Source organism: Hirundo rustica, chromosome 5 (genome assembly GCF_015227805.2).
Source record: "Hirundo rustica isolate bHirRus1 chromosome 5, bHirRus1.pri.v3, whole genome shotgun sequence".
NCBI classification, from domain to species: domain Eukaryota; kingdom Metazoa; phylum Chordata; class Aves; order Passeriformes; family Hirundinidae; genus Hirundo; species Hirundo rustica.
This window is the reverse complement of record NC_053454.1, coordinates 61775786-61803442: the sequence shown is the minus strand read 5'-3', so window position 1 is coordinate 61803442 and position 27657 is coordinate 61775786. Positions and strand designations below refer to the sequence as shown.

General features: G+C 50.4%; 1 protein-coding gene across 5 annotated transcripts in view; it reads right to left on the bottom strand.

Moving 5' to 3' along the window:
• Positions 1-27657, bottom strand: part of SHROOM3 (shroom family member 3) — a 69567-nt gene that overhangs the window by 2161 nt on the left and 39749 nt on the right. For 3 of the 5 annotated variants that reach the window (XM_040064011.2, XM_040064010.2, XM_040064014.2), the window contains exons 2-8: positions 23011-23139; positions 15676-15807; positions 10333-13537; positions 8102-8178; positions 4317-5204; positions 2835-3329; positions 1909-2059 (exon numbers count right to left, since the gene is read on the bottom strand). In XM_040064011.2, coding sequence (XP_039919945.1) covers positions 1909-2059; positions 2835-3329; positions 4317-5204; positions 8102-8178; positions 10333-13537; positions 15676-15734 — 4875 coding nt within the window. In that variant the 5' untranslated portion in view covers positions 15735-15807; positions 23011-23139. The remainder of the gene's footprint in view (positions 1-1908; positions 2060-2834; positions 3330-4316; positions 5205-8101; positions 8179-10332; positions 13538-15675; positions 15808-23010; positions 23140-27657) is intronic. The other 2 variants (XM_058420598.1, XM_040064012.2) reach the window with 2 other exon arrangements.

Here is a 27657-nt window from a genome sequence, read left to right as displayed (position 1 = left end):
ACAGGCACCAAGGGAGCATTCACACCGAAGATGCTCTGGATTTACTCAGTGTCCGGACACAGAGCACACACACATTTTGCAAAAACACTGACACCTATTTCCCTGCCAAAGAAAAGGAGGCCCCTGGGGTTCAGTTACTCCAGGAACAGCAGTGCTGCACATGTGCCGGAGATCCTAATTTCTGTTAGGATTTAGTGGAAAGACATACACAAAACCAAGTCTCTGGCCTAGGGCTTACAATTCTTGCTTCTGTTTACTCCAAACCGAGAACACAGCAAGCAGGAGAAGCTCTCCATACAACGGGTGGGGATTCTCAGTGTCTGCACTGCTGAGGCACAAACATGTGTGTTCCATCTACTCTGCACACAAACACTGCAGGATGAAACAAGTCAATCACAAGGTGGTCTGAAAATATTCCCTCGAAGTCCTCTTTCCACCACAACTGAGTGTCACTCCAGGCAGGAGGCAGTCCTGCTTCAGAGAAGGAAGGATCTTCAAACACTGGTCAGGCTGGGGTCACTGAGCTGGCCCTGGTGCCCAGGGTGGGCTGGCAGTGGGATTCCCAGGCTGCTCTGGCAGCAGGGAGCACATGGCGCTGTACGGCCAGGCACCACTAGATGGAACACTTGGGCGTGCATTGCTCTGTGGCTGCGCTACAGCCCGCTCTCAGCTGCCACACACATGCAAAGGCTGAGCAAAAGGCCAGTAATATTCCCTGAAAACAAACATTCCCTGGAGTGATCTCCACTGGTTAGTAGGGTAGCTCAGGGGAGAGAAAAGCAAAGGTGGTACGAAATCCCGCCTCCTGAAGGTCAACCAAAACTCCTTTATGGGCATTCTTCCCTCAGAAGTACCCAGAGACAATACCCAGCCCTTGCCCTTCCCTGGGGCTATGATTCTAATGCCCCCGTCCAAAGAAAGATCCTCAGCAGCTGATGGCTGGACCAAATCCCAAGGAGCAGAAGGAAGGATCCATGTTCAATGGTTACAGTTACATGGGGAAATCTCTATGGCAGGACTCCGTGGGGTGGTCTCAAAGTCTGCAATTAACCTGGCTTAGAGGCAGGCTTGGCTGCTTTTGATAGGAAGGTAGGAGGTGTGTGAGAGCGGCTCAGACAGGCCACAACATCTGCCTGTGGCTCCCTGGGACATGGGAGCTAAGCAGCATGTCTGTAATTACCAGTTAACTAATGTGAGACAACCACTGGGGCAAATCAGAAGGCCCTAGAAAAGCCCTGGAAGCAGAGCATGGAAGCCTCCAGCAAGGGCAGCAGGGGCCATTACAGAGTGAAAGGCAGCCTCAGTAAGAGGGTAAAATGTGGCTTCCCCTCCTGCCTGCTCTCTGCCCTTCCAAGCCATCACATGGAGGTTGTGCCGACTGAGCTGCTGAGGTGCAATTGGCTTTCAGTGGGTCAGAGAAACGATAAAGTGTTGGGGAAAAAGAGCGATGGATGCAGTGGGTGCAGACAGCAGGTGAAATGGGTAAACTGACTTCACTGAAGAGGAAAGTCTTGGGAAAAAAATCTCCTGCACTCAGTGCAGTCACTAGCTGGACTCTGTTCTTGTCTCCAACCAAAGCTGGCCTTGCAACACTTGCTTCACCTCTCCCTTTTCCTTCCTTGCTGTGGAACAGGGACTGCTCCTGACAATCTGTACACTCAGCATTTGGTATGATCCAGGCCCGCCTCAGGGTGGTGCAAGACTGGTACTCACTTTGCAGTGAGTAATTCAGATTAACTCTCTTATATGATTTGGGTCACTCTAACGAAGCTTCACAGGTGGCCTAAGCGCTCCCACGCAATTTTGGGTGCTGCCAAAAGCTGACATAAAATAGAAATGTGTTTCTCTTCAGGGCGTATTATTATTTCAGGAATGTGAGCAGCAAACAGTGCTGTGTGCTGAATTTACCTTTTTCTCATTGATGTCCAGCAGCTCTTCTTCCTCACCTATTTCTTCTGGCAAGTCCTTGATTTTATTCAGCAGTTCTGCTTTGGGTGCTGAAACGCTGTAGTAAGCAGGACAGGTGATCAGGGTGACAGGAGCTTCCTTTTCCTCTCTCCTACACCACAGTGAAGAAAAAGGAAGAGTTCAGTCTGAGCCCACCTTTTCCTGGTGCTTAGATCCACGATTTTCCAGGACTCCCTCTCTGGTACCTTTGCAGTGTAATTTCCCACTAGGACAAGGCAGATTCCTGCCCTCGGGGGGTGTGTATCAGCTGCTGTCCCAGCACAGCACAGCCACTGGGTTTAAAGGTAACTGGACACAGCTCTGCACAGGATTTACCTTGCTGATGGTCAGCCAGCACGGCTCGGCTGGAGGTGGCCAGACTGACCTTACCTGGCACCATGCAGTACACCTGACCTCTGGACAGTTCCCCAGCTGCCACTTGGGAGTCTGTGTCTTAACCCACACTGGGGGACTTGGGCTATCTTAGTATGTCCCCCCATTACTCCTTCCAGAATCTGGCCTCTTGTTATCTCTGTGCCTGCCGTTACTTTCCTCCTGATTTTACTTTTGTATCTCTGTTCCTTTGCTTTGGACTGAACTGCTTCAGATTACTAAGGTTCAGATAGCAAAATCCAATTATACCTCCAGGGATGTTTCATTTCCTCCTCTGTTCCCAAGCTCAGCACTGTTTTCTACGCAGCCCAGAGAGGAGAGCTCAGAGCCCAAACACAGAGCCAGCTCATAGGAAAAGCTGTTTGGAAATGCCCTGCCAGGCCTCATACCTCTGAACTGCAAAACTCACTCTCACCTATAGACATGCAGAAAAAATTTGGCACAGGTTGTTCTTAGGAGCAAGGGAGCAGGGAGCTCTGCCCAGCAATGCTTACGTGTCACCCGCCACTGCCGTCCTGCTGGCTTGTGTCTGCGACATCTTCCTCTTCATGTTGTTCTCCTTCAGCACGCTGGTTCCACTGGGGAAAATCCCTTCCATCAAGTCCATGGTTGTCTTCATTTTGGAATCTGGATCCAGGATATCAGCCAGAGACTTGTCTTTATGGACAATTTCTTTTGCTAGAGCCTCTGACTTAATATCCTCTGGGGTCTTGTTCTTTGCCTTCACCGGGGGTGCTGTGCTGGTTACCCCGGAGTCCAGGCTGGCATTTTCCAATGCTGGCTCTCTGGGGTTACCTTCAGGCTGAGTTATGGGCTGTCTGTCAGTGCTCTGAGGCCCTTCAGAAGAAGCAGGGGACTGGTGCTGCTGATCCATAGCAGATGGAGAGCCAGTCCTCTTTAATGAGGTTGGCCAGTTATTTTCACTGGTGCCGGTGCCCAACCCTGTCATCTCCCTCTCGGCCAGGGCTTTGGGAAAGCTTTTGAAGCTGCTATGGACAGAAACATTCTGTGAGATTAAGAGAAACCTACCTACCAGGACCATTGTGAACACAAGGTAAAGGCCTAAAAGAAGCAAGTTTTCCTTCTCTCACACTTCTGTTTGTGTCTCGCTTCTCATTCCAATATGGAGGGTCCACAGTGTGAAGCCACTGGCACCAGAATTGTTTTGTCCCTTGAACCGGGGCACTGTTGGATTGTCCTTCCAACACAAAAAGAACTAGTGAACCCCAAGTCACTTTGTTTTCTGCTGGCAGGCCGGGGACATTGCGCCTGCCCACCCAGGAGTGCCACCCTGAGCAGCCTCTACCCATTTGTCCTTGCTGTGATGGAAAAGCCAATCACTAGTACAGCCCCTACCCAGATGGATATCAGAGCAGCTCCCCGGGAGTGAGGAAAGCTGTGCTGAGTTAAAACCACCTGGGCAGCTCACCCAAAGTCCTGTCCTTCAGGAGAATTTCCCTATAGAGCCTGACTGTGACATATTTGGATTGTCATTTCTTGGCAGATGGTCACTGTTTCATAACAGCACTATTTTCTGCCAGGTCCAAAATATATTCTGGGACAAATTATTTGGAAAAACCCATCATGGATTTTCACAGCTGTCTCTCAAAACTGAGTAACTGGAAAGATCCAGCAGCCATTCGAGTTCTGTGCCAGAGAGGGTCAGAAGCAACCATACTGAAACCTCCAGGGAGAACCAGCCCAGGAATGTTCCTCACAGTCCCCTGTCCTGGGGGTTTTGGGGAGCACCTGTCAGTGCACCCGCTGGTGCTCTGGCCACATCCTTTGAGGCCGCTCGTGGCAGACCAGCAGTGAGTTTGTCAGTCCCTGTCCCCTGACAACGTGCAAGCTCCCTGCCCGGCCGGCAGCTGGGGGTCCCAGAGCATGTGGGATGAGCCCCATCTGTCCCAGCCCCGCATATCTTACTGTATATGGCCCTGCACCACCCGAGCCGCCGTGCTCCAGCCCGCCCTTACCTCACGCTGTCCTCCTCCGGGAGCCGAGGGGATTTGTCTCCAGCTGCCCCATTCCCCTCAACGGGAGGGGGAGGAGGTGGGAACTCCTCCCTGCCGTTGGCAGAAGTGCAAGAGCTCAGCTCGGGAAGAGGATGGGATGGTGGTGGCAGGGAGAAGGGTGGTTGGGAAGGCACGACAAACACCTCATCGTCCTCGTCCTGCAGCGATGGCGGGGGCGTGAGCTGCAGCCCCGACTCCGAGATCCGGAGCTGGGTCATGGCCTGGGGAGAAGGAGTCTCTGGGTCAGAGGAAGTGCTGCTCTGCATGGGCAGGGACTGCCACCTCTGGGAGGGCTTCGGCCCGGCCGCCGGAGGAGACACCATGGCCCTCGCGTAGCTGCTGTCTTTGGCCGGATGAGCCCACGCCACTTTGGGTGGGAGGGACCTGTGGAGCAGCCCGGCTTTCCTTCTCCACATCATCTCTTCTGTGGGAGTCTCAGGGGATCTGTCCTGGACAGCACCCAAAGGCTGTGCCTGAGTGCTCCCGTTGCCCTCTGGGGCCTCTCGTTTGGCATGGTGCTGTCTCGGAGCCTGGCTGTCACCTGTGCTCTGGAAGTCTGAGGGAGCCTGGGCGGGTGTATTAGGGAAGGAGGGGCCAGGACCAGAAGGAGTAAGGTTAAGGAACAAGGGTTTAAAGCCTTGCTTTTGCTCAGGATAGTGACTCCTTGCCTCTGTTGGGGCTGAGAACAATGCAGAAGTCCTGCTATCTGGCCTGGAAAGTTCTGAGAGCTTGTGATTCTCGACCAGCGTGGCAGGCCCGGCGACAACCTCTGTGCTGCGGAGGGGATGGGGATAGTAACTTGTGAACGCCGTTTTCTCTGAGTGGCTTCTTTCTTTCTTGCTGAAAGACCTAAATACCAAGAGACAGACCATGGTAAGGTTAAAAACTCATCAATGAGCAGGAAAATTTATAGTGCACCTCCTTAATGAGCAAGTTATCAACACTACCAGAGGCCAGCGTCACTGCCTGCTGGCGTACCTGCCTGTACGTCACCTCTAGCTGAGGTACAGCCGCGCTTTGAAACTGGAAGTGAAATCCTGAGCGAGATCCACTCCCTCTCACCATCTCCCATCATTTCTAGTGTGTGCTACATCACACATGTAGGAAGCACCACAGCAGGGACTTAGTGGAAAAAATATTAGGAAAACCCAATGCCTGGCTTCCTTTCCCACTCTCCTTTCAATTTTGTTTGTTATAGATGGGGGGAGTAGCAATTGTTGTAAGATAGACTCTTTGAAATTATCTACCATGAAACTCCATTCTCAATTGCTTGTAATCTTAAGAATTTCAGCTCTATTGGCCAAATATCCCCATAATGTTATCTGCTCCTTTTGGAAAGGTGCCATTAAAATGATTCTACTGTCTCCAATAACAAAGCAAGGCCAAAAAATGCACTATTTTGACTATGGATAAAACTGAAAAAAGCTCTTGTAGCTTTGGACTCCTGTTAGAAGAAAGAGCTGCCTTAGACAGGCAGGTGTGACAAATACCAAACCAAACACATTCCAACTGCAAGCAGATGTTAAGGCTGCAAAGCCAGCAGATGGAATTATTCCTTCCACATCTTTTAGGGTGTTCACATGTGAGCCTGAGAAACAGTGTCTGGCCTTTGGAGTGAGGATCCTCCTTGGAAGCTAGAGCCAAATCTATGTGCCTGTCTGGCTGTTTAGCTGGAAAACAAACTGAGCAGTAATAATGGCACCGGCAGGTGCAAGAGAAGGTGGCCTGGAACCACGAGGCCATAACATAAACCAGTAAAACAGAGTGAAGCTCTACTGCCAGTGCATTTTCTGTTTTTGAGATGCACTGCCAAATAATCCCCACACTGCCAAACTGTGATGCTGAAGACTTGGGCCCCAAATTTGTTCTCTGATGTGCTGGTACAAATTAAGAATAACTCTGTCAAAGACATGGGTCGTTCTGGCTTTATTCTGGTGTGACTGAGAGTAGAATTTGGCAGCCTGTGCCTGGGGGTGGGGAAACTCTCCAGACAGGCTGCTCTTGGTATTGTCTGTGGTTCCTGGACAGTAGCAGTGTGTATTCTTTTCAGATGCTCAGTGTTTGTCAGGAATGCCAGATGGTGATTCTCTAATTCAGAGATCTCTCCTACTGTGGAAGCAGCTGTGGATTCTGAAACTAGTGGAGCAGTTCCCAATGTTTTGAGACACCTGGGGAGCAGAGGAAGAGCACGTTTGACCGGACCAAGTGACTGTTGACCAAGGTTTTCCTCACTTAACCATCTGACGGTTTCCCTCCTCGAGCATGAGGATGGTCCCATCTCTTCTCCAGCACATTGGGCAGCTGTGTCCCAAGGAAACCTAGAAATGTAATTCCTACTGCCTGCCTTGCCTCCCATGAAGGGCCCATGCATGGAAAACACTTCTCCTATCGTTTTATCTTTTGGGAAATCCAATTCTGAGCAAGAAGGGAAAGCAACCTCCCATCTCCCAGAAGAAATGTGCTTGTGAAGCATGTGGGATGCCTATGCTGCACAAACATCATAAAACTGTTAATAACCAATAATCTTTGTGCATTGAAGCATGAAAATGAGGAACCTGCATTTCGTGCCCCAATAAACTTGTTTTCAGTCTGGGTGTTCAATGACATTACTTGGAAAATAGGTTGGGGAAAGAAAAAAAAAAAATAAAAGGAAGGCACAAGTAGTGCTTGAGCAGCAGGGTGAAATGCCATCTCTAGGAGAGAAGGGGAGGCAGGAGGAATTGAAACAGCTGCACTGCTCTCTTAGGAAAAAAACATGGGAAAAGTTATTCCGAATCAAAGTAAATGTGTGTCTTTTAAATAATCCTACAGGCAGATTGAGTCCCTTTGAAACAACATTTATGTGTTCTTAGGGGCAAAAATGGCCAGAAGTAAGATCAGCCAGAGTAGGAGCCTTCCTCTGCTTCCAGCTGTCACTCCCTGACCCAAAGCTGCATGGAGAAACTTTTGGAGACAGCAGTGTAAGCTCCCACTGTGACCACAGAGAGGGCTGGCATTTACTGCAAGTTTGTGAGGAACAGAGCTCTTTTGTGAACAATGCTTTTAGTCCCTCTTGATGGCTTTTACTGTAATGGGAGTTAGCTGTTTGGGCACTCGGGGCTTAGGGCAAACATCTATTTATTATTTAAATGTAAATACAGCACGATCAACTTCAGTTCTCATTAGCTTCAAAACAATCCAGGGCTAAGCGCAGACTTACGTAAGCCCTAAGACATTGAGTTTTGTGCTTACACTTTTCTATTTTTAAAAACATTTCTCTCTCCCCTGTTGCTGAGCAAAACATCCTGCCTCGATGAAGGGAAGCAGCACAAAGGCCATCTCCCAGTTGAGCATGATTAAGGAAATATCCTGGATTTAGTCCCCTGCTTTTGGGGAGGCAGCATCCTGGGTGGATAAAACCAGCTAGAGTGGGACATCGAGGTATTTTTTCCTTTAGGATCCTTCAGTGATGGTAGCATCCAGTGTGAGTTTCAACAGCAGATCAAACACATTCTAGAAGTCACCTAAGTTGAAATTTGCTGCACAAACATGCTCCACAATGACATGAGGAGGACTTGACAGTAAATTACTGTCTGTAGTGAAAGAAAAAGCTTGTAGCAACTTCTCCTAAGTCTGCTGGGCACAGCACACCTGGAACTGTGTTTGTGCAGTTTCTTAGCCCTAGACAACCCATGACAACTGCTGCTGGCAGGGGGATGGCCAGAGCTGGCCCTGCAGTGGCACAGGGGACACAGACATACACCCACCTGGCTCCTGCGCCGACCACATAGAAGGGGTCCCTCAGCATGGGGCCGAATTCACTGCTCTCCCTTCTCAGCAGCTCCTGGGGTACCAAGACAGCGTCAGCAGCGAGGAGAAAGCAAAATAAAATAACAAAACATGGATGAGAATGCCTTCCAAAGCCTGAGAGCAAGTCATTCCCCATGGCTATCCACTCCTCCCTATCTCTAAACAAATTCCTGCAGTGACAGTGCAACGTGATTTGTATGCATCCTGAAAGGAACATTAAGCACTGTACACAAGACCCTGAAAAACGAACAGTGAGTGAGGCAGAAAAGTCTGCTGCTAAACTGGAAATAAACATTTCCCACAAAAAAACCTGAAAAGCCCAAAAGAAATTTAATAAATAATATTTTTTAAAAAAAAATCACCCTGTTGATTTGGCTTTGACCCCCGCCATGTGGTTATGCACTGGAGATGGATCAGAAACAAACCTAATGAAGAAAGCACCTCAACATATACTTCCCTTTCAAAGAGACCCTGTGGATTGGTGTACATGCTGGAAGTCAAGTTCGGATTTAAGAACAGGATTTTCACAAAGTGCCTTGCTGCCTATGGGACTAATCCTTGTTCCACAAGTGGTTACAGCTAAATCCCTCTGGGAAACAGCCATAAGGGCTCTCCCCTCTTCGGCACCTGAATTAAGATCCTGTGAGCAGGTCTGCAGTGCTCCTCATCCTCTTCCTCAACTTGGCTTCCAACAGGCAGAACCTCTGGTTTGGCTGCTGAGTGTATGAACAACTGAAAATGAGCCAGGAGGGGGGAAATAAAGATCTCAAGAACTGCCCTGTACCTCCTGCCTGATAAGAGTTGGGCAAGGAAAAATTAACTGGGGCTGCTTGTCATCCAACCTGCCACTGAAAAGTACACTTTGGTGATTTTTCTCTCTCTGGACGTCTGGTTTTGTTGCTGCTTTGATCGGCAAGCGTGACAAAATGGCACAGATGGGCCTGGTGCCTGGCTGGGGTGGAAAAATACTGATGGTGGGATGAGACAGGGGTGGTTCTGGAAGTGCATTCCGGTTACTTGATATTCACAAGCTGCTTTTTTAATTCACTCTATTTAAAGACGTGGTGTGGGAGCTGAGGGGAGCTGAGGGCTGCTGAGGGAGGATCTGTAGAATGAAGCACACAACGGGTTTGAGAGGGCAGCTTCTTCCCCCCACCTCAGTTTGGTCCATTTGTGCGATGCTGCCCAGAGCCTCCTCTCCTGTCACTTGACTCAGGACCACTTCATTGCTCCTGGATAATCCACTCCAGGCCAGGAGCAAGTGCATGAGTAGAAGGAGATAGCCTGGATCTCAGCTGCCCTGTAAATATGTGAGCCTCTCCAAACATTCAGCCTATCTGGGGCTAGGAGCCTGTCCACACATTTTGGTTGTTTGCTCCCTCTCTCCGTGATGAATGGAGCCTGGCATGGAAATAGGGATGGGGCAGCAGACCCAACACTATTATAAATCCATGTGGCTCGACAAGTTGCAGTTTCCTAAATAGGTCTGAACAGATTTCAGCCAGCTGAAGAGCTGGCCTGGGCAGTTGTTCTTTAAGAATTTAGCCTGGTTCTACTGTTTACTGTCATCAGAGTCAGTCAAATTCCCCATTTGTGACATCAGTGCGATGTTCCCACCAAGCAGGGGACATGGAAGGGCCAGGGTCTCTGTTCAGTTTTCTCTCCTTGGATGTTTCCCTCCAGGGCTGGAGGCTAAACATAATGGTTATTTGGCAGTGCCTCTGCCCAGCACTCCCCAGCACTGTCAGGCACAGTGGGAGCCAAGGCAATTCAAAGCAGGCTCTAATCCTCCCTACTTTGCAGCAGGAAAATGGGCTGAGGCAAAACATCATCCAGTAGGACACTCCACCAGAAAAGAGCTCAGTGCTTCTCCAGTGCTGCTGGCAGGTAAGGACAGGACACCCCAGATGGGATGTCCAGGGCAGCAAGAACACACCAGCATATGCACTGAAATCCCAGCATCCCTGACACCCCTGGCACAGCCCAGCAGGGAGAGAGCTGAACCCCACCAGTGATCTTTTAATTAAGGTGCACTAAACTGCCTCAGTACATGCTGAATCTGTCTCTAATCAATGGAGTCCTATCACTGATGCCTAGACTGGACATCAGTTTGTTCTCCAACACCCCACCCTGTTCTCTAGTTCTGAGAGCCCCGCCTGTGGGTGCACGTGATCCCATTCCCACATACCTGGTGCTTCTTATCCGCCGTGGGAGATGACCTGGAACGTACGTGCACGGGGACTGGCTGATTGTCGTACCTATCGAGCAAGTCTTCCACGGACACCGATTTCCCGGATTTTCTGGCAGTGGAGGTTGTTTCAAAGACCTGCTCCTGCTTCCTGTAGCAAGGCTGGCCCTGCGCGCCCAGCGGGTCTGTCTGCGTGCCTTTGGTGAGATCCGATCTGGGCCTGTAATCCCGGCACCTCTCTGGTTTGGGCCGGCCGGTGACCAGACTGTCCTGGCGCCCTGGCACCTTCTCATCTCCACTCGTGTCCAAGCAGTCCATCAGCCCAGGGGGAAGGGTGGAAGACATCCGTCCTGTCCTGGATACCCGCTCTACAGACTCTCTGCGGCGGTAAAGGTTCTGGTCCTGGAGGGAATTCATGCTGGAGGCGGAGGAAAGGCTCTGGCTGTCGGGGCCACCCAGCTGCAGGTAGGAGCTGTGGGAGCGCTCCCGGAGCAGCCCAATGTCCTGTGAGGATGGCCGTCGCCCCGTTTTGCGCTCGATGTAGTCGGCCAGGGCGTTCTGCTGGAGCTGCTTGAGCTCCGGCTTGGACAGGCTGGCTGTGGAGGAAGCTTTGCCGTCCCTCTCAAAGATCTTGCGCCGGTCAGCCACTGTGTTCTCTGGGAAGATAAAATGGATGCTTTTCTTCTGGAAGGAGAAAGGAGATGGCTCCCCATCTGAGATGCCCACCTCATTCATCTTTTCGGGCTCTGAGTAGGAGCGCTTCTTCTGCTCCGCCGTCAGCCGCTTCCGGCCCCCGATGCGCAGCACGTGCTGCGTCCTGGCGTAGTCCAGGCTGGAGAAGCCTCCTTCCGTGGGTGTGATGCTGTGCCTCTCCTTGGGCGTGTGTGGGGATGCCGCCGTGCTCCTCATGCCCACGTGGGCCGAGGCAGGCCTCTGGGGCACCCTCTTGGGTGTGTTCCCGAATGGGGGGCTGATCCGCCGGAAGGAAGTGGCCCTCAGCACCCTGGACTGGGCGTCTTTAATGCTGTTCCTGTAGGCCCTGTTAAACAACGTGTCCAGCTGCGACCCGTGTGCATCCTGGATGTTATCCTTCCAGAGGATCTCCTTCTCAGGCTCGCCTCCCAGCTGGAATGTGCTTCTACTCCGCGGAAGCTGAGCTGCCCTTATTTGCACCTCATTTTCAGGACGCGGGCTGTAGTATTCACTGGGTCTTGCCTGCTTCACCGAAGCCGCCATCTGCAGCTCTACGGGGCACCAGTCAGCCTCTTCCAGCTTCCCGTTCCTGATGGATGGGCTGGAGCCCCTGCCTGGCTCATTGGGCAGCTTGCTCCTCATGTCCTCTGGGCTGTGCACGGAACACCTTGTGCCAGCGGGCTGGCTCATCCTGCTCGGCCCATAGTGCTGGCCGAAGCTGGGAATGCCAGCGCTCTGGGGCCGGGGAGTGCTCTGCTCCCGCTGCTCAAACTTGTTGACCTTCTCCAGCACCGAGCAGCGGGGCTTGCCAGCCTCTGGTTTGCTGTAGGGAAAGCTTTGGGCACTGCTAGAGCTGAGCCGGCTCCTCCCGAAATCCAAGGTCTTTGGGACCTGAGGAGAAGGGGGCTCTTTGCACTTTGGCTCAGTAGCATGCAGTTGAGCCATGCCTGTGCCCTCCTCCTCCTGCCTTGTAAAGGCCTGTGAGTCCACATCACTCCACTGTCTGTGCCCCTGTTCCCTGTGATCCTTCTCCTCTCTGCTGCTGCTGTTCAGGAAGGACAGTTTGGTGTTGGAATAACCCTCGCCTGGTTGCGTCTCCCTTAGCTCGGAGCTGCTTTGTCTCTTGGAGCTCTCTGGTATGTTCTGCAAGGAAGAGAAGCCGTACTGCTTGGCCTTGCTGTGACCCCATAGGTGGGGAGCACCAGTGTCTCTCTCGTTCACCTGTGCGCTGCCATTTTTGTCCTCCTGGGATCCAGGTGTCCAGTCCTCTTTGGGCTGGTAATGGGTTTTCCTCTCACTTGCATCCCTCAGCTGGGTTTGTGGACCCTGGAAAATGGGCTCGGAGGCCAGTGTGGTACCCGTGGTCTCTCGGTGGCCGTGTGCTGCCTTGTAAAGAGGTAACAGCTCCTCCTTTCGCGACACAGCCAGGCAGAGCTCCGGGCCTGCTACGCTGGGAGGTTTCTGCTGGATGAGTTTGGCTTCGTGCTTTCTCTCAGTGGTAGGGGGCTGGTAGAAGATGGTCGACCTGTTCGTAGTGCTTTGGTTTCCATTCTCATCCGAGCCCAGGGTGCCGCCGGCTACGGCCTTGTCGTAAGAGACCGGGAGGGCTGGGGAGTACCCACTTTCTTTGGCCAGAGCTGGGTAAAGCGTCCCGGTGCTGCCAGCGGAAGGCCGGGGCACCTGGGCATAGTGCGGCTCCGGGGAGGGAACGGCGTAGACACCAGTGGGCAGCAGGGGCTGCCCTGGCTGGGCCGCCTGGGAATAGCTCTGCTTGGCTTTCATGGTGGGGCTGCTCTCCGGGCTCTTCTCCACCACGGTGTGCAGGTGCCCTTCTCCGAAGGGCGGTTTCGGCAGCGGTCCCTGGGACAGGGAACTGACGAGCGGTGCCCAGGCCCCTTTCGGCTGGGTCCAGCCGGGCTTGCTGGGCTCGTGGTGCCTGATGGCCGCGTAGCTGTCGCTGCGAGCGGGAGGCAGGGGCGGTCCCTTGGGGGGCTGGCTCTTGCCGTCCGAGGGGCCCTGCGCTGGCTGTGCCCAGGAGGAGGCCGCGCCGTGCCGGCTGAAGGCGTGGAGCCTGCCGCGGCCGTCCAGGGAGGCCCGGCCGTCGGCGCCGGGAAGCAGGGCCGAGGGCTTCACCTCGTACTCCTGGGAGACGCGCTGCTGGGCGTCATACACCGTCCGGACGTAGCGGATGTCCGCCTGCCTTATGCCCTCCGGCAGCCCCCCGCGGGACTGCGCGCTGTCCGAGGAGCACGGGTGCTCCTTGCCGAACGGAGCCACGGGGTACTCGGGGATGCTGGAGTTGGTGGAGAAGGAGCTGTAGGCGGAGTCTCTCTTGCTGTGGAGGTGGGAGAGCTGATCGATGCTGTTGGTGGATTTAGCCGGGGACAGGTGGCAAGGGTGGTAGGCAGGGGAGGAGTGGTCCAAGCTCTCCATGCTGCCCCGGGAGCTGTACTGATCAGGGCTCCTCCTCAGATAGCCATGCTCGTATGCACAGAGATCGCTGGTGGAGGAGCTGGGGGACAGCGAGAGAAGAGTGAAAACCAGCAGAGGAGAGGCACAACAACTTATAAGTGAGCTCAGAAGCAAGATGTTTAGTTTTGAGATGAAAACCCATATTTGGGCCTTGCTCCATCCCCTGTTTGGAGTCATCCCAGTTCACAAAGAGGAACTGCTTGACATTGCAACACATGGCTCTTATTTACCACAGAAGGGTGGGAGGGAAATACAGACAGAAAGATGATGCATCTCTGGAGCCAGGGAGGATCAACCCTGCCCAGCAAACCCATCCAAAGCCCTTGGAAAGCTGAATGAGCACCGACGCCACTGAGGAGGAGGAGGAGAGGAGCACGAGGGGCGTTCTGGGGGGAATCTAATCTCTTTCTTTTTTTCCCATTTCATTTCTTTTTATGGAGATGAAGGCTATGCCCTGGCAGTCTTCCTGGAAATTCAGCTGTCCCAAGGATAGCTTGTTTGCTGCGAGAAAACTAAGCTGACAAGAAGAGATGTATGTGCCTGTGCCTGGAGGAGAGTGGGGTGCAACCATAGAAACAGTCTGAGAATTCCCAGGAAGTCTGCACTGCCACCTTTTCTTGTAGCTTAGCAGGTGCAGATACACCTTGGCACCTTCTCTGAGGTGTCCAAAGAGGACTCATGGCCACCAGAAAAGTGATCAGAAAAGGAGGATATTCAGAGATCTTTCTATCCATGGGAAGGGAGCTCTTTGTGACACAGTGTCACAGTCCCTTTTTACATCTCACAAGGGGACATCACAAACTTCTGCAGAGTTTGCCCTGGCTAATCTCCCCTTCCAGATTCAAGCAAATACACTGAGGACTGGAGAATGTAGCGTGAGGATTTTACCCTTCTTCCCTCTCTTCCCAGCTTCCCTTCCTCAGGTATCACTTTCTCTAGTTCCCTGTGCAACAAGTACTGTCCTGGTGTGAGCCCTTGTGCTGTCCTGGCAAAGCCACAGGGAAGCAGCAGGAAGGGATGGGCTATGGCAGGGCAAGGCACAGAGCTGGAAGCTGGCCCCAGGTCACATCCCAAACAAGGGACAGACCCAGGGGAAAAGGCTGTTGAGGATGAGGAAAGGCAGAAGGAAGCCTGCTCACAGCAGCTCTGCAGAGAGAAGCAGAGGAACACAGGCAGGAAGAGATATGGCAAATCTCAGGACAAAGCTGGTTTACTCATTTAAATGCACCACTCTCTTCTGGATTCAAATAACCATCTCCCTGGCAATGCCCAGCACAGCTCTAGCCAGCTGGCCACTAGATGTTCCCCGTGCTCCTCCTCAAGCACCCAGGAGACAGAGCCATGCTGCCAAAGACTCTGCCAGGAACTGCCTGGGAAGCAAAGCCCGTTGGTGGGAAAGGAGTTACACTCCAGCATGAGCTGTGCTGAGGCCACAGACCAACACACTTTATTTTCTGCAACCATCTCCTCACTTTCTTTAATGCTCTTTTTTCTCTTTCGTCTCCTCTGCCAAGGATCAGCCTTGCCAGCAGAAGTGATGTTTCAATCCCAGAGGCTATAATGGAGAGTTTCAAACCCTTATGCTTCTCTGGGGAAAATCTTTCAAGGGCAGAATTTAAACTTGTCCTTCCTCAAGCTGCCCTGCACGTTCAGCTAGGATAGAGCTGATTCCTGCAGAAAGCCATTGCCAAACCAGGAAATCCTTCCCTGAACTCCTCACCCTGGGAGCACTGTCGCTGATGCGCTGTCGGCTGCTCCGTTACACCGACAGGCTCTGCTACCTCCACCCTTCTCTTCCTTTTTTTTTTTTTTTTTCCAATAGGCCAATTTAGACTTTGGATTTCTTTTCCTTTGCTGGGGAAACAACCATGCTGTGTTTCTACATGGGGGCATCCACAGAAAGCTCTATCAGCATCCTGGCAGTGGGTTCCCATCTTTGCAGGAAGATGGATTTTTAAAGCAATTAAATTTCCTAGCTGCCAATCACTTCAAAAAGCATTTATAGGAGGAAAACAAAGCCACTTTATCTGGGAAACCAAACAGGAACTGAAGCCTTCCTAACTCTAACCTGAACCATGGCTGTTTGTAAACCTGTCCAGCTGTATGGAGGTGACTGGTACCATTTTCCCACTATACCTTTGCTCCCTCCCTTCCCTCCCACAGCTGTGTGCTACTTACCTGGAGTGGTAGGACTGATGCCAAGGGGTGCCAAGCGTACCCTGAGATATTTGCATCATGCTGGGATCGGGTTGGTTCTCCGCGAGTTTGGTTGAATGCCAGGAGTGAGGTCGTCCTGGAGTTTCACTCCGCCTAGGTGAAAGCAGAAGGGGTTACACATCAGCAACATGCCAGCACTCCCAAGGAAGATGGATAGCCACATTCAAAATTGCTCGTGCTCATTTGTGCTTCACTGCCGTGTTTTTGTCCATTCCAAGCAAGTCCCACAATAACCATGTGTGAATGTCCCTGACATTCCCACAACACGCTCCCTTCTCGGGTTTGCACAAGTGGGCCACTGAATGCCGTGAGGGGGTGGAAGCCTGCAAAGGGATTTTTGATCTCTCCTCAGGGATTTTTGATCTCTCCTCAGTGCTGCTAAAAATGCAGGATGAGACGTGACAACCAAGAGCCGGCAATGCGTGTGCCGCACATCCCACCCCGGCCAGACAGCTGTCCCCAGGGTCTGTCCCCAGGGTGTGTCCCCAGGCGTGGCACGCACGGCTGCCCTTTGGTGCCTTCAGTCACCAGTGCCAAGGCCTGTGTCTGTCAGCCCTGAAGAAAAAAACCCCACTGACACCTTATTTAAAGCACAGAGTGGTGCAATGGAAAGTCAAAGCGGGGGATTAGTGATCGAGTCCCCTCAGGAGGCCACACAGACTCTCCTTTGCCCCAGCCTTTGGACTTGTCCTTAATCCTCCTGCTGCTTTCCTTGAGGAATCTCTCCCCTGCTCTAGCACTCATTTCCACACTTTGTCACTCTCTGCCTGGGAGAACAAGGAGCAGCACAGGACCTGTGTCCTACTGAAATGTGACAGCTTGCAGGACAATTCTGACTAAATAAATGCAAGAGAAGGATATGACACATCTTTAGTCTTCCGCTCACTGAAAAATCCATAGTACAGCATGTCCTGAACACATCAGTATAGAGATTAAAATGCCCTTGGCACACAGACACTGAATTCTACCAGTACTGCCTAAGACTGGGAAAAGAAATGGTACAGGAAAGTGCAAAAAGTTAAAAATGCTTTTTAGGGTCAGGTCCTTTCCTGGTACCAGTTAACATCAGCACCTGCTGATGTTCTACAGTATGGAAAAGCACAGGCAGAGAGTGAGAGGCAGAGCCATTTCTCCAGCATTTTTTTCCATACAGATTTTGGAAGTGCTGGTTATTTTATCATCGCCTGCTAAAAGAAGGAAGAAAAAGGAACACGCTTTTCCCTTTAATGTCTGTTGTGGCAGGTTTGTCTTAAAAGAAACTGGACTGGAGATCTGCAGAGGGCAAGCTGAACCCAACACCTTTTTACCTACCATGTGTAGGTGTGTTTAAGACAAAGTTCTACCATTAAGCTCCTTGCCAGAAAATAAGGAACCTGGCCACTACCAGATGGGAAATTGACAAAACAGTTTATTACAAATAACCCACATTCTTGCCTTTCCCACTGCAGACATTTAAAGACTTTAAGTACTTTAGTGCAAGCCATCAGCATCAGTTTTTTGCTCAGGAAAATGAAATGATCCTGTGCAAGGCATGTTGTCCCTTGATTTGATCAGTAGAAACAGTGAGGGAGCTGTGTAGCCAATCATCTGAGCCACAGGTATTTTAAACTCTTTTGTTTGATATCCTTGTAATAATAGAACACGTGCACAGCTGTGGATTTCAGTCACAAGACACTTGGTACCAGCCTACCAGCTCTGTGTGGGATAACCTCCCACTGTTTCCACATCTACCCAGTCTTGAAAATGTGGCAGATCCTGATTTATCCCAGACAAACTGGCTGAGTGATAAGACCTGCAAATGCAGCAGCTAATGCCTGACTTGAGTGAAGGCAAATAAATCATCAGATCTTTAACTGGTGTTACTTTGGTGCAGCTAAGTTGCCTGCAACAAACCCAGAGCAACAGGTGACACTTTAGTGCAGGAGGCTCTATGTAGGATTTAAAACTGCAGACCTGTAGTAATAACAATAAAGCAATAACAAACCAACCTCACCGCCACCAAACCAACCTCATGCCCAGCCCAGTGGAGGCTCCTCGGTGGCAGCCTGGCACACTCTGGGAGCAGTCTGGGCGGCAGGGACCACATTCACATCCCTGAGGCCCTTCACCAGGAGCTGCTCTGCAGCTCTCTCTTACTAGGAAGAGATGAGCGTGCTCTTCTCTGTAATCTCTGAAGATTATTTTTATATTACATGCAAAACAGGAATGGAACTTTACAAAGATACTTTGGCACTAACTCTACAGATGAGTCAGCATCTGAGGCTTTCTTCACAGTACAACTGAAAGGTTATCTTCTTCTCAAGGTTGCAAACTAAAAACACGGGAAGTGTAGTCAGTCCGATTCCTGTTCTTCTACAGGAATTCTGTACACATTCTTCCTTGCCAGTTCTGGAGTACACATATAACCTGAGTATTCTGCAAGTTCAAAAGCACCTCAAGCCCAGCATCCTTCAGGAGTGCAGCCCGCCAGTGTGAGAAGGCCCATCTTCAACCAGAGCAAACAATCCAGGTTCTTCAAATTGCCATTTGCATTTTTTCCATGTTCTTAGAAAGCTAGGAAGTGAAAGCCAGCCACTCAGGGTCATCAGTGCCCCAATAAACCGATCTTTTTCTACTCCCACACAGCTTGTGGGGAGTTGTTTTCATCATTCTCACATCCATCAGAAACATCATTCACGTGGCTGAAAAGGGAACTGTGAACAATGCTTCTCGTACAATTGACCTTGTGGTCATTTTTCTCTGGCCCCACAAGCTCCAAACCCTTCCTCAGCAGAGCCAAGGAATGCAGAAGATAAAGGCAGCAAAACCTCTCAAGGAAAGTAGAATCCACCTGAGGATCCAGGCAGCAGCAGTAGTCACCAGGACACATCTCCACGACCCGGGGGGATGGCTCTGACTAGCGGCTGGTATTAACGTGTCCAAGGAAGATGGGACAGGGCAGAGAAGAGAACTAAGCCCAGAGGGTCACTCTGCCATCACTCACAACCACAGCCCCTGTTGGATACGCTTTCCCTCAGCAGCTGTGCAGCCAGGTGGCTGTGTGGGAGGTTGCTGGAGCTGGAAGGAATAGGCATGGCTGGAAGGGAATAGCCATGGCCTAGCCCATCATGTGGGGAGGGGGGAAAGAAAGGGGGCCCTGCAGCATAGACCCTCCTCCTGCAGGAAAAATGAAAGATTTGGATGCAAATGCAAAGCTTGTGCCTCCTGGATCTGATCCCAGGCACTGAGTAACAAGAGAGAAAGCCAAGAGGGCAGCTGCCCATCCTTACCTCGTCATCCTCACAGCAGTCAAGACTTCAAGCTGGTGATAATTCTAACCTAACAAAACCCATGTGACAGGGGCACTGTGTCCTGCGCCATATACTGTGCATGCAGCGGCAGGATCTCTGTACATGGAGAGATCCTGATCCCGGCAATTAATTCATTGTACCCTCCTTCCAGGGTGAGGGTGCACCTGCACCAACAGAAAGCAGAGCAACCACCTGAATTCTCACCAGGACAGACCCATCTCCAAGACGGACACATCTAAAGGAGTGGAAGCACGACAAGGAGATGTTTTCCAGACATCCGAACGTGCAGCTGCCGCCTCTCTGCCCATCTATTAGGCAGGAGATAAAGGAAAAAGTAAAGCACTCAGAAGCCTATTAGGATTTCGACAGAGCGAGGCCACAATCTACTCAAAGCAACGTCGCTCTTAATTAAGGTTCAGTCATGGCTCTAAAAATAAGCAGAACAGACGAGGCCAATTAGAAAGGAGTCGGACCAGAATGGCGTCAGCTTGGTGTGTCTTTCACTAAATCTCTCTTTTTAGGCTCACAGAGCCCTTGTGGTAAATTCTGGGGCAGGAAGGATCTGGAGTGAGCTCTGTCCCTTCACTATTTTGACTTAAAAGAAGGAAGACTCATTAGAAAGACCTGAAGTCTCTGAAATTATATTTCACATCCTGGATCTTGGCCAATAGTGTCTCTTCATCTGTAGGGGAAAGGAAGAATCATGCCCACACCCCCTACCCTTTAATGCTCAGATGAAAACTTTCCCGAAGTAAAAAACACACTGAAAAAACCCTTTGCTTGAGAACACTTGGGTGAAATGTGTCAATATTCTCAATATTCTCATACCAGGACACAACCTGCTTTTCCACAATATGTTTATTTTGCAGAAAAAAAATGTGGGCAATACTGTTCAGGCCAGTTCAGGGCTCTGTCCCAGACTGGTCCAGCCTCACTGCTCTCTCCAGCTCCTTTCCCAGAGGCAGAGGCAGAGGCAGGTGTTGTGCCTGCGTGGTGTTTCCAGCTGACATGTCAGACACCATGTTTTTCCCCTTTGATAAGCATCACTGGGGATGTCGGGGTTGCATCCGACCACGCCCTCAGTGCCATCTGGGAACTGGGACACAGGTACCAATCTCCCTGAAGTCTCTCAGGGATCAGGAAGAAGAGAATCAGAAGATTCTGCTCAGAATTCCTACCATTACCATCATGACCTCTTTGGAAAAAACTCCCCACCATGCCACTGGGAAGAAAATCCCTGTGTGGAAGCAAAGATGATGACCACGTATGTGGATCTAGAGACAGATTTTTTCTACTGGCTTTTCCTGACAGAAGTGCTCTCAGCCACAAGCTGCAGATGAAAGTGCTGGGATCGCTCAGAGGTGATAGCAGCTGTGAGCAATGGGCACTCCTTCGTTGAACTTAGGAACAGTCAAACATTGTAATTAATGATTATTGGTCCTGCAAGTCACACCTCTGTGTTATCACGTATCTCTGGGAACCCCCACACTGTCTTATCCAAGAAAGAGGCATTTATCTAGCGTCCAGCAAAGGAAACAAAGAGTGCAGGGCTCAGAGCCGGGCCGTGCGCTGCGGCTCCATCTTCCCTTCACCCCAGTGCAGGGTTGACAGACACTATTTAGATTGAGGACTTTTCCCTGCACAAAGAAAGGGTCCCACTGGCACTCCCTGACACTAACCAGACACAGGCTTCAACAGGAACAGAGGTGATGTATACAAACTTCACTCTTCTTGATTACTGGGTTCAAGGACTTTGTCCTACCAGGATCTTCTGATAGCTTTCTATTTTGAAGACAGCCTTATCAAGCAACACACTAAATTTGATTTAAATTGCAAAATGAGGAGTATTTCAGATCCCTGTTTTGAGAAGTGCTTGCCACCAAGATAGTCCATCTGTGCTGTTCCCACAGGATGGCAGCTTGGACATGGAGAAGCCAAGGAGATCCTTCAGCCTGGTACCTAGACCATGCATAGGTTACAATGAGGAGCAGGGGAGCACTGGGTTAAAGACTCTTTGAAACTTTCTTCTTCTTTCTATCATTTTACTCTGTTTCCTTAGCTGGAAGAAGAGGAAGAAAGAACAGACATAGAAAAGAAGCAGCTGACTGATTTACAGTCTTTGAGAAGGACCTATTATTCCCTGTCTTCTTCAGGGATTCTCATCATTTCACCCACAGCAAGGGCAGAAAATCCTAGCAGCCAGAGCCTGTAGTGGCTTCCCTGCCCACTTCCCTGCTCTTCAGAGCTGCACTGATTTATCCAGACTGATGAACCGGCCCCACAGGCTCAATTCAAATAATTTTTTCTCATTCTTCTCCAGTCAGTAAATTAGTTAAAAAGACAGAAACCCAAGCATAGCTTAGATTCTTTCACAACCCGATATCGAACACACAGCAACTTGCAACAGGAGAGACTTGAAAACAATGGAAGGAATGTGTTTTCCTCGCCTCCTTCAGTGCTCAGGAGGAACTGGGTGGCTGGCAGCAGGAACGCTGCCCCGTGAGCCCGATTATCCAAACGGAACGCAGACAATGAGGCACGGCAGGTAACCAAGGGGATCCGCAGGGCAAGGCTTCAGGCAGCAGCTGGACTCTCCTCTGAGCTACAGGGCTACAAATCACAGGCAGCGCTCGTGAGCTCCACACCCAAACGTCCCTGGAGGAGTGATAAACAGGAGAGAAGCAGCAGGGCCCTCAGGAGGATGTGTGGAGGTGCTTGCACGTGTCTCGGGGGGAACAGGGTGAGTCAAATGCACTGGGGAACTGCACCCGCTGCCTGGGCCAAAGCAAAGGCTGCTGAGTCTGAAACACCCTCCCAACAGGCACATTCTTATACATTAAAGCAGCTTCCTGTTCGTAACTAAAGCTCCAGCCCGGGTCAAACTGAGATGTGCAGACACAGCCTCTGACACTGCCGGAAAAGGAAAGCAAAATATTGGCTCTGCACCCAAAGGCAAATTTTTCCAAGTGAAATGCTAAACTTTGGAGCCTCTGTGAAGATCTGCTACTAAATTGATGGGCAAGAAGGATTTACAGAGGGCATATGGTGAATGACTCATTGTTATAAGGAGGTGCTGGATGTAGGAGAGCTCCTCTCCCAGATTCCCTGTGGGTCACATACCTGGGGAAATGCAGAGTCCCACTCCTCAGTCAGAGATAAACTTCTCCTCAATAAAATCAGTTTGAGGAGATATTTCAGCCTCTAAAATCTGCCCTTTCTGAAGCTGGGCAGGGTCAGCACCCCTGACTGCCTACAGTGGCCAGAAGCTGAAGCATCTCCACTAAGGTCAGGGGGGTTGCTCCAGAGGTGCATCCTTGCTAATAAGACCAATATGTGGAATTCCCTTCTCAGCTGCTCTCTCACAGGCACTGGGCCACATTTCCACCAGCTCCAGGAAATCAGAGTAGTTTCCTGACTTCAAATAAGTCAAGGTCTGGCCCAAATGCAAAGTTGCAAATAAGTCACTGCTTCGACTTCATGGTACAAATCTCAAAAGACTGAGACACAAAAATCTATGAGGTCAGTCAGATGACATCTGACTGATGTAAGAGGCTCTTTTGATGCCAGCAAAAGCTCTGCCTGAGTAAATGCTGTAGGATTTGATCCTGAAATGTGTGGCCAAAGGAGGGGAGTCAAGCTCAGCCACAATAGCAGCCAATCCAGAGCAGCTCAGGAACCTGACTTCTGAAGACATTTAATCGTTCAAAAATGCAGTCAAGTACTCAGAAGTCATGACCGCCAAACTCCCACCAGAACTTCCAGACTCAGAAGAAGCCAGGTGATTTTAGAATGCCAGACACCTCAAGCTGGGAAGTCAGAGAAGACTTACACCACTTCCATGGAGGTATTTTGGTTGATGACCTTTACCAGCACTGACAAAAGCTTCTGAGGAGAAGTTTCAGCACTCCTTCCCCGTGAGTGCCCCTCAGGCACACTGGCAGCCAAAGCAGTGTTTTCCACTCTGTCTTTGCAGGTGTTTCAGGAACACAGACAAAGGCATTCTCACCTGGTCTTCAGCCGTAACTTGACTCCTGCTGCCCACGTGGCTTTGCTGGGCTGGAAGTCAGTGGTCACGCAGTCCGGGCTGAGCGGGCTGGGAGACAGCTCTGTGCATCCCTGTGCTGCATGGGTGTCCCTGCCAGAGGAGAGCAAGGACATGTGAACACCACCACGCAAAACCCCAGCCCTCTTAGCCAACGCCTCATCAGGATTTTAGGCAAGAGGGCAATGCACAGACCCAGAGGGCAAGGCAGGGGCATCAGGCTGGTGTGAAGTGCATGTCACAGAAAGCCAAGTGTGTCCTTGTTTTTCTCTAACCTGGGCAGTGCTTGGCTCTGCGAGTGTCCCTCACGACCGTTTTGGAGGAGCTGCCCAGTCCCACGACACACAGGAGTGAGATTAGCTCCAGCACTCGCGGCACAAAACTCATTATCCTGCAGCTGCACTTGGGAACGCTAAATCCCCAAGAGTGGAGTTCAGGGGTTCCACTGTGGGATACGCTTTTTCCACATGTAACCACCTATGAGAGCTCAGGGAACGCTCTGAACACACCACAAGAGAAAAGCCAAGAGAAGGGTCCACACAGTGAGAGGGAGAAAGAGAAACCTGTCCTACCCCCTCTACTGATATTTCCACAATGTCAGCAAACACGTATTTACCCCGCTCCAAGTCACACGAATGCAGCGTAACCACTGCTTCAGCTCCTTCCTTCCCCCTGGAACGCTCCACTATTCCCACTCGCTCCCGTTTTTAGCCCTGAAGTGCAGACGAGATTGGAAATTTCGGCTTGCTCAAGGAACCCCCACGCTGAATAAAAGCAGGGCTGAAAGGCCCCCTGCGCCTCTCCCTGCCCGCAGCAGGCCTGGCCCGGGATAAGCTGGAATTGCCTCTTGTGTGCTGAGCCCACATGCCGGCATCCGGGGCTTTGGATAGCTGAGATGGCTTGGATGCCATTCCGGTGAGAGACCGGCCGTCTTTGTGTCCGGCTGGGTCCTCCCCCGCGCTCCCTCCCCGCGCCCCACGTGCCAGGCAGGAATGTTAAGCCTCACACTGCGGGTGAGATACAGCGGGGAAGCGCAGCAGCACTTTCACCTAGATTAGGGAAAGCGACTGGTCGGGAACGGCCTTTTTGGCTCACCCTGCTTATCTTCATCCAATTTTTACGCCAAATCCTGCCTAGGATGCCTTTTCTTTCCATGTACCAAATCCTGTCCTGCTTTGTCTCTGCCACTCCTCTCCTCTGAGATGATGTCAAGTCTCTGATCAAACTTCAAAGTTTCCCTTCTCTGCTCCCATTCCAGCCTCACTGTACACCAGGACCACAATCTCCTTTTACTGAAGCCCTGGAGGAGCCAATATCCTCAAATGCTCCAATTCTCTTTGCTCACCAAGCTTACCATGAAAAATTCCCTATTTCCAGAGGAGATTTCACTGCAAGGCACGGAAAAGACAGGAGGCCTGAGACAGATAAGGATTTAGAAGATTGCATATAAATTTATCCATATCCATACAAACAGGTCTACAGTTTTGTAAGCAAAACATATTCACAGCTTCAGCGTTTGGAGGACAGGCCTTGTGCTTCCCTGCTTTTTTCCTGAAGAGCACTTTGGCTTTGCCAAGGCACATCACAGCTGTAATCTTTCTATCTGGCCAGCTGTCTCTGAGGGAGCCAGTGACAATATGTAGGGCTGGGAAATTGCCTCTGTGACAAAAAAAGAGTCATCAACAGCCTGAGGAACTGATATAAAGGTGTAGTAAGTGTCTACAGCTCTGTGGCACCACAGCCTAGTGATCTTTCAGCACTTAGGATTTTGGTTTTTTTTTTTTTTTTTTTTTTTTTTTTTTTTTTTTTTTTTTTTTTTTTTTTTTTTAAAGAAAAAACAGCTTTTGAAGGATGCTAAGAAAGCAAGAGACACCAGAGATGCTAAACTCTGCTGCGAGCAGAGCCTCCTGAGTAAAAGTCCCTTCCTGTGTTCCCGTATGGACCCGCACAGCCTGACCCTCCAGGGGCAGCCCCAAGAGAGAGAGGGAGGATAAGCAGCTTGGGTGTTCCCCTTCACAGGAGCAACCAGCGCTTGCCAGCATGCATAACTTTGGGCTTTACCTCACAGAGACAAAGACACGTTAATTAGTGTGTCCGTGGGCTCCAGAGGTGCTGTTGGGGGGAACAAGTAAATGCAGAGGAGTTTTTCCCGAGCCTCTTTAAAAACTGTAATTGCAGAGCCCTGTGGTGCATGGCAGGCTCAGTAAGACACTGAAAACTAATCAGCCACTCTAGAACAACAGCATTAATCAGGCCCAGTGGGGAACAAAGAGATGAGGATCCTTGCACCTGGCAAGCACACCCACCTCTGGACCAGAGCACAGCCGGAGGGATGATCCCCACACAGGGCTGTCCCCTGTGAGAGCACGGCTGGCAGGGCAGGGAGAAGAGCTGAGGCCAGCCAGGGATGCAGGGCTGGACACCTCCCCAGACAGCACCCCAAGCCCAGCACGTGTCCTCTCCTTGCAGCCTTCTGCCTTACCTGCTGCTTATCCCAGAACATTTTCTATGGCATTTCTAACCAAGGCAGCTCAGTCTAACAACCAGGAGGGTGTTAATCCCTATAAAGACACTTCTTCCACCAAAACATGAAAACAGCCACTCTTGTGCAGAAGAGTTGAGGGCCTACCTTTCCACACCTTCTCCTTAGAGTGGACCTTCTCTGAAAGCTCCAGATGCCCCAGGACAGCTCTCCAGCTCCCTGCGGCAGCACCCAGCCCAATGGGATGCTCTTAAAGCCTGGGGCTGCATTTTATTTTGGGATGCTGCAAAGGGCCTCACAATTCCATAGCTAAAAAGTATCCCTGGCAAGGAGGGGCTTGCAGTTGTTCCTTTTGTTATCGTGTTCTTTCTAAAGCTCTCAAGTGGGAGACAGGAAACTCAGCACACACAGTCTATTTAAAACTCCTCTACCTCCCACCTGAGCCTGGCAGCTGCCTCTGAAATCTTTTCTTTTCTACAAAGTTCATGTTTAATAATGAATTATTATTTATACTTGCTTGCTTCCATGGTGCCTTTGGCATTTAATACCACATGTGTCCATGAATACACTCTGCTCAGCTTTTCCCTCATCTAAAAATACGGCCTGTTGGATTTTTTTCCTTGCTGCTTGCTTGAAAGTGAAATTATACAGTGCTAGAGATTTAGGGCTTTTTTTTCAAGGAAAACCTCCCTCTGAAGTTTCATTGCGCCCTCCAGAAGAAAGGCAGCACCTCCTGACCCCACATCCATCTCTCCCCACACAACCAGCACAGCCTTTCCACAGCAGGCATCTGTGAAACTCTCCCTACTTTTCATCACCTTCCTCAGAGCTCTTCAAGAATCCATGGGTGGCCTTATTTTATATTAATCAACTTCCCATAAGACTGGTTTGCCAGGTGCTGCCATCTGATGTCTCATGGCCTTCCTGAGCTGCCACAGTCCTTGCAGAACTTGGTTGCTGTCTTAGGGAGATCCTTTGCCTCTGAGCACGGCCGACTCTGAGCTTCTCTGGTCACCTTATCTGCCTCCCGTGCTGACCTCCCGTTACCTGCATGCTTGGAACGCTTCACAGCACTTATCTTAACCTTTTGGGCTCCTGGCTCTTCCTCCTCACTTTCTTCAGTCTTCCTTATCCTTATTTACAACCTTCACATTCCAACACAGATTGGTTTTCTAAAGCCAGCTTGGACATAAAGTGTGGGTGGGTGCCTCTGCCCAACAGCTCTCCCGGCAATTATCTGAGTCTGCAGAGATCGGATTCTTAATTAATTGAACTCCATGTTTCATAACAATAGTTCCCTGAGTAATGGCAGCAGCATAAATCACTGCTCTCACTGAGGAAATGATGCAGTGCAAGCTCAGCTGCCTGGCTGTAATTCCCGAAGAGGAGACAGATTTTGCACAGGGAAGCGGCACAAACCCAACTTCGGAAGTTTTGTCTGCTCATAGCATTTCTCTTCCAGGACAACAGCATTACAGTTCCTCTGGCTGCATTACCACCCTGTACTCCTGGCTTAGCTGCCTGTAATTCCAGGGATGAGTCTAGGATATGCATGAGATGAGCCATGAACAGCATCTGGAACTACATCTAGAAATCATCAACTTTTTTTTTTTTTTTTTTTTTTTTTTTAATTTTTCAGAATAGGTATTTTTTAATGGTCCCACCTCTTGAAGCCATGATTACTGAGTTTAAACAGCACCTGGTTTGCTGCCACAGTAATAGATGACCTAAGTCCCAGAGGACCCAATCCCCAAATGTTAACAGGTATAGTAATTTTTAGTATCTTGTTACCTCTAAATCCAGTGTTGTTCTAGAAGAGAGGATGGAGATTAAATTTGCATTGTTAAATCATTTGGGATCAACAGGAATATTTGTAACTACTGACAGTTACAATATTTGTAACTACTGATAGTTAAAAGCTATCCTAGAAACATAGGTGCTCACACAACGATGCTACTGAAACCGAGATTAAAGCAAGGAACCCTTCTTCCAACTTCTACAGCTATTTGTAGGCATTTTGTGATATTTTTCCCTTTGTCTTCAATCAGAACCTAAGAGGAAACCCCCCTCCACTACAAAAACAGCCAACAGCACATCACAGACACAAAAATACGGAGAAGCAGCAACAA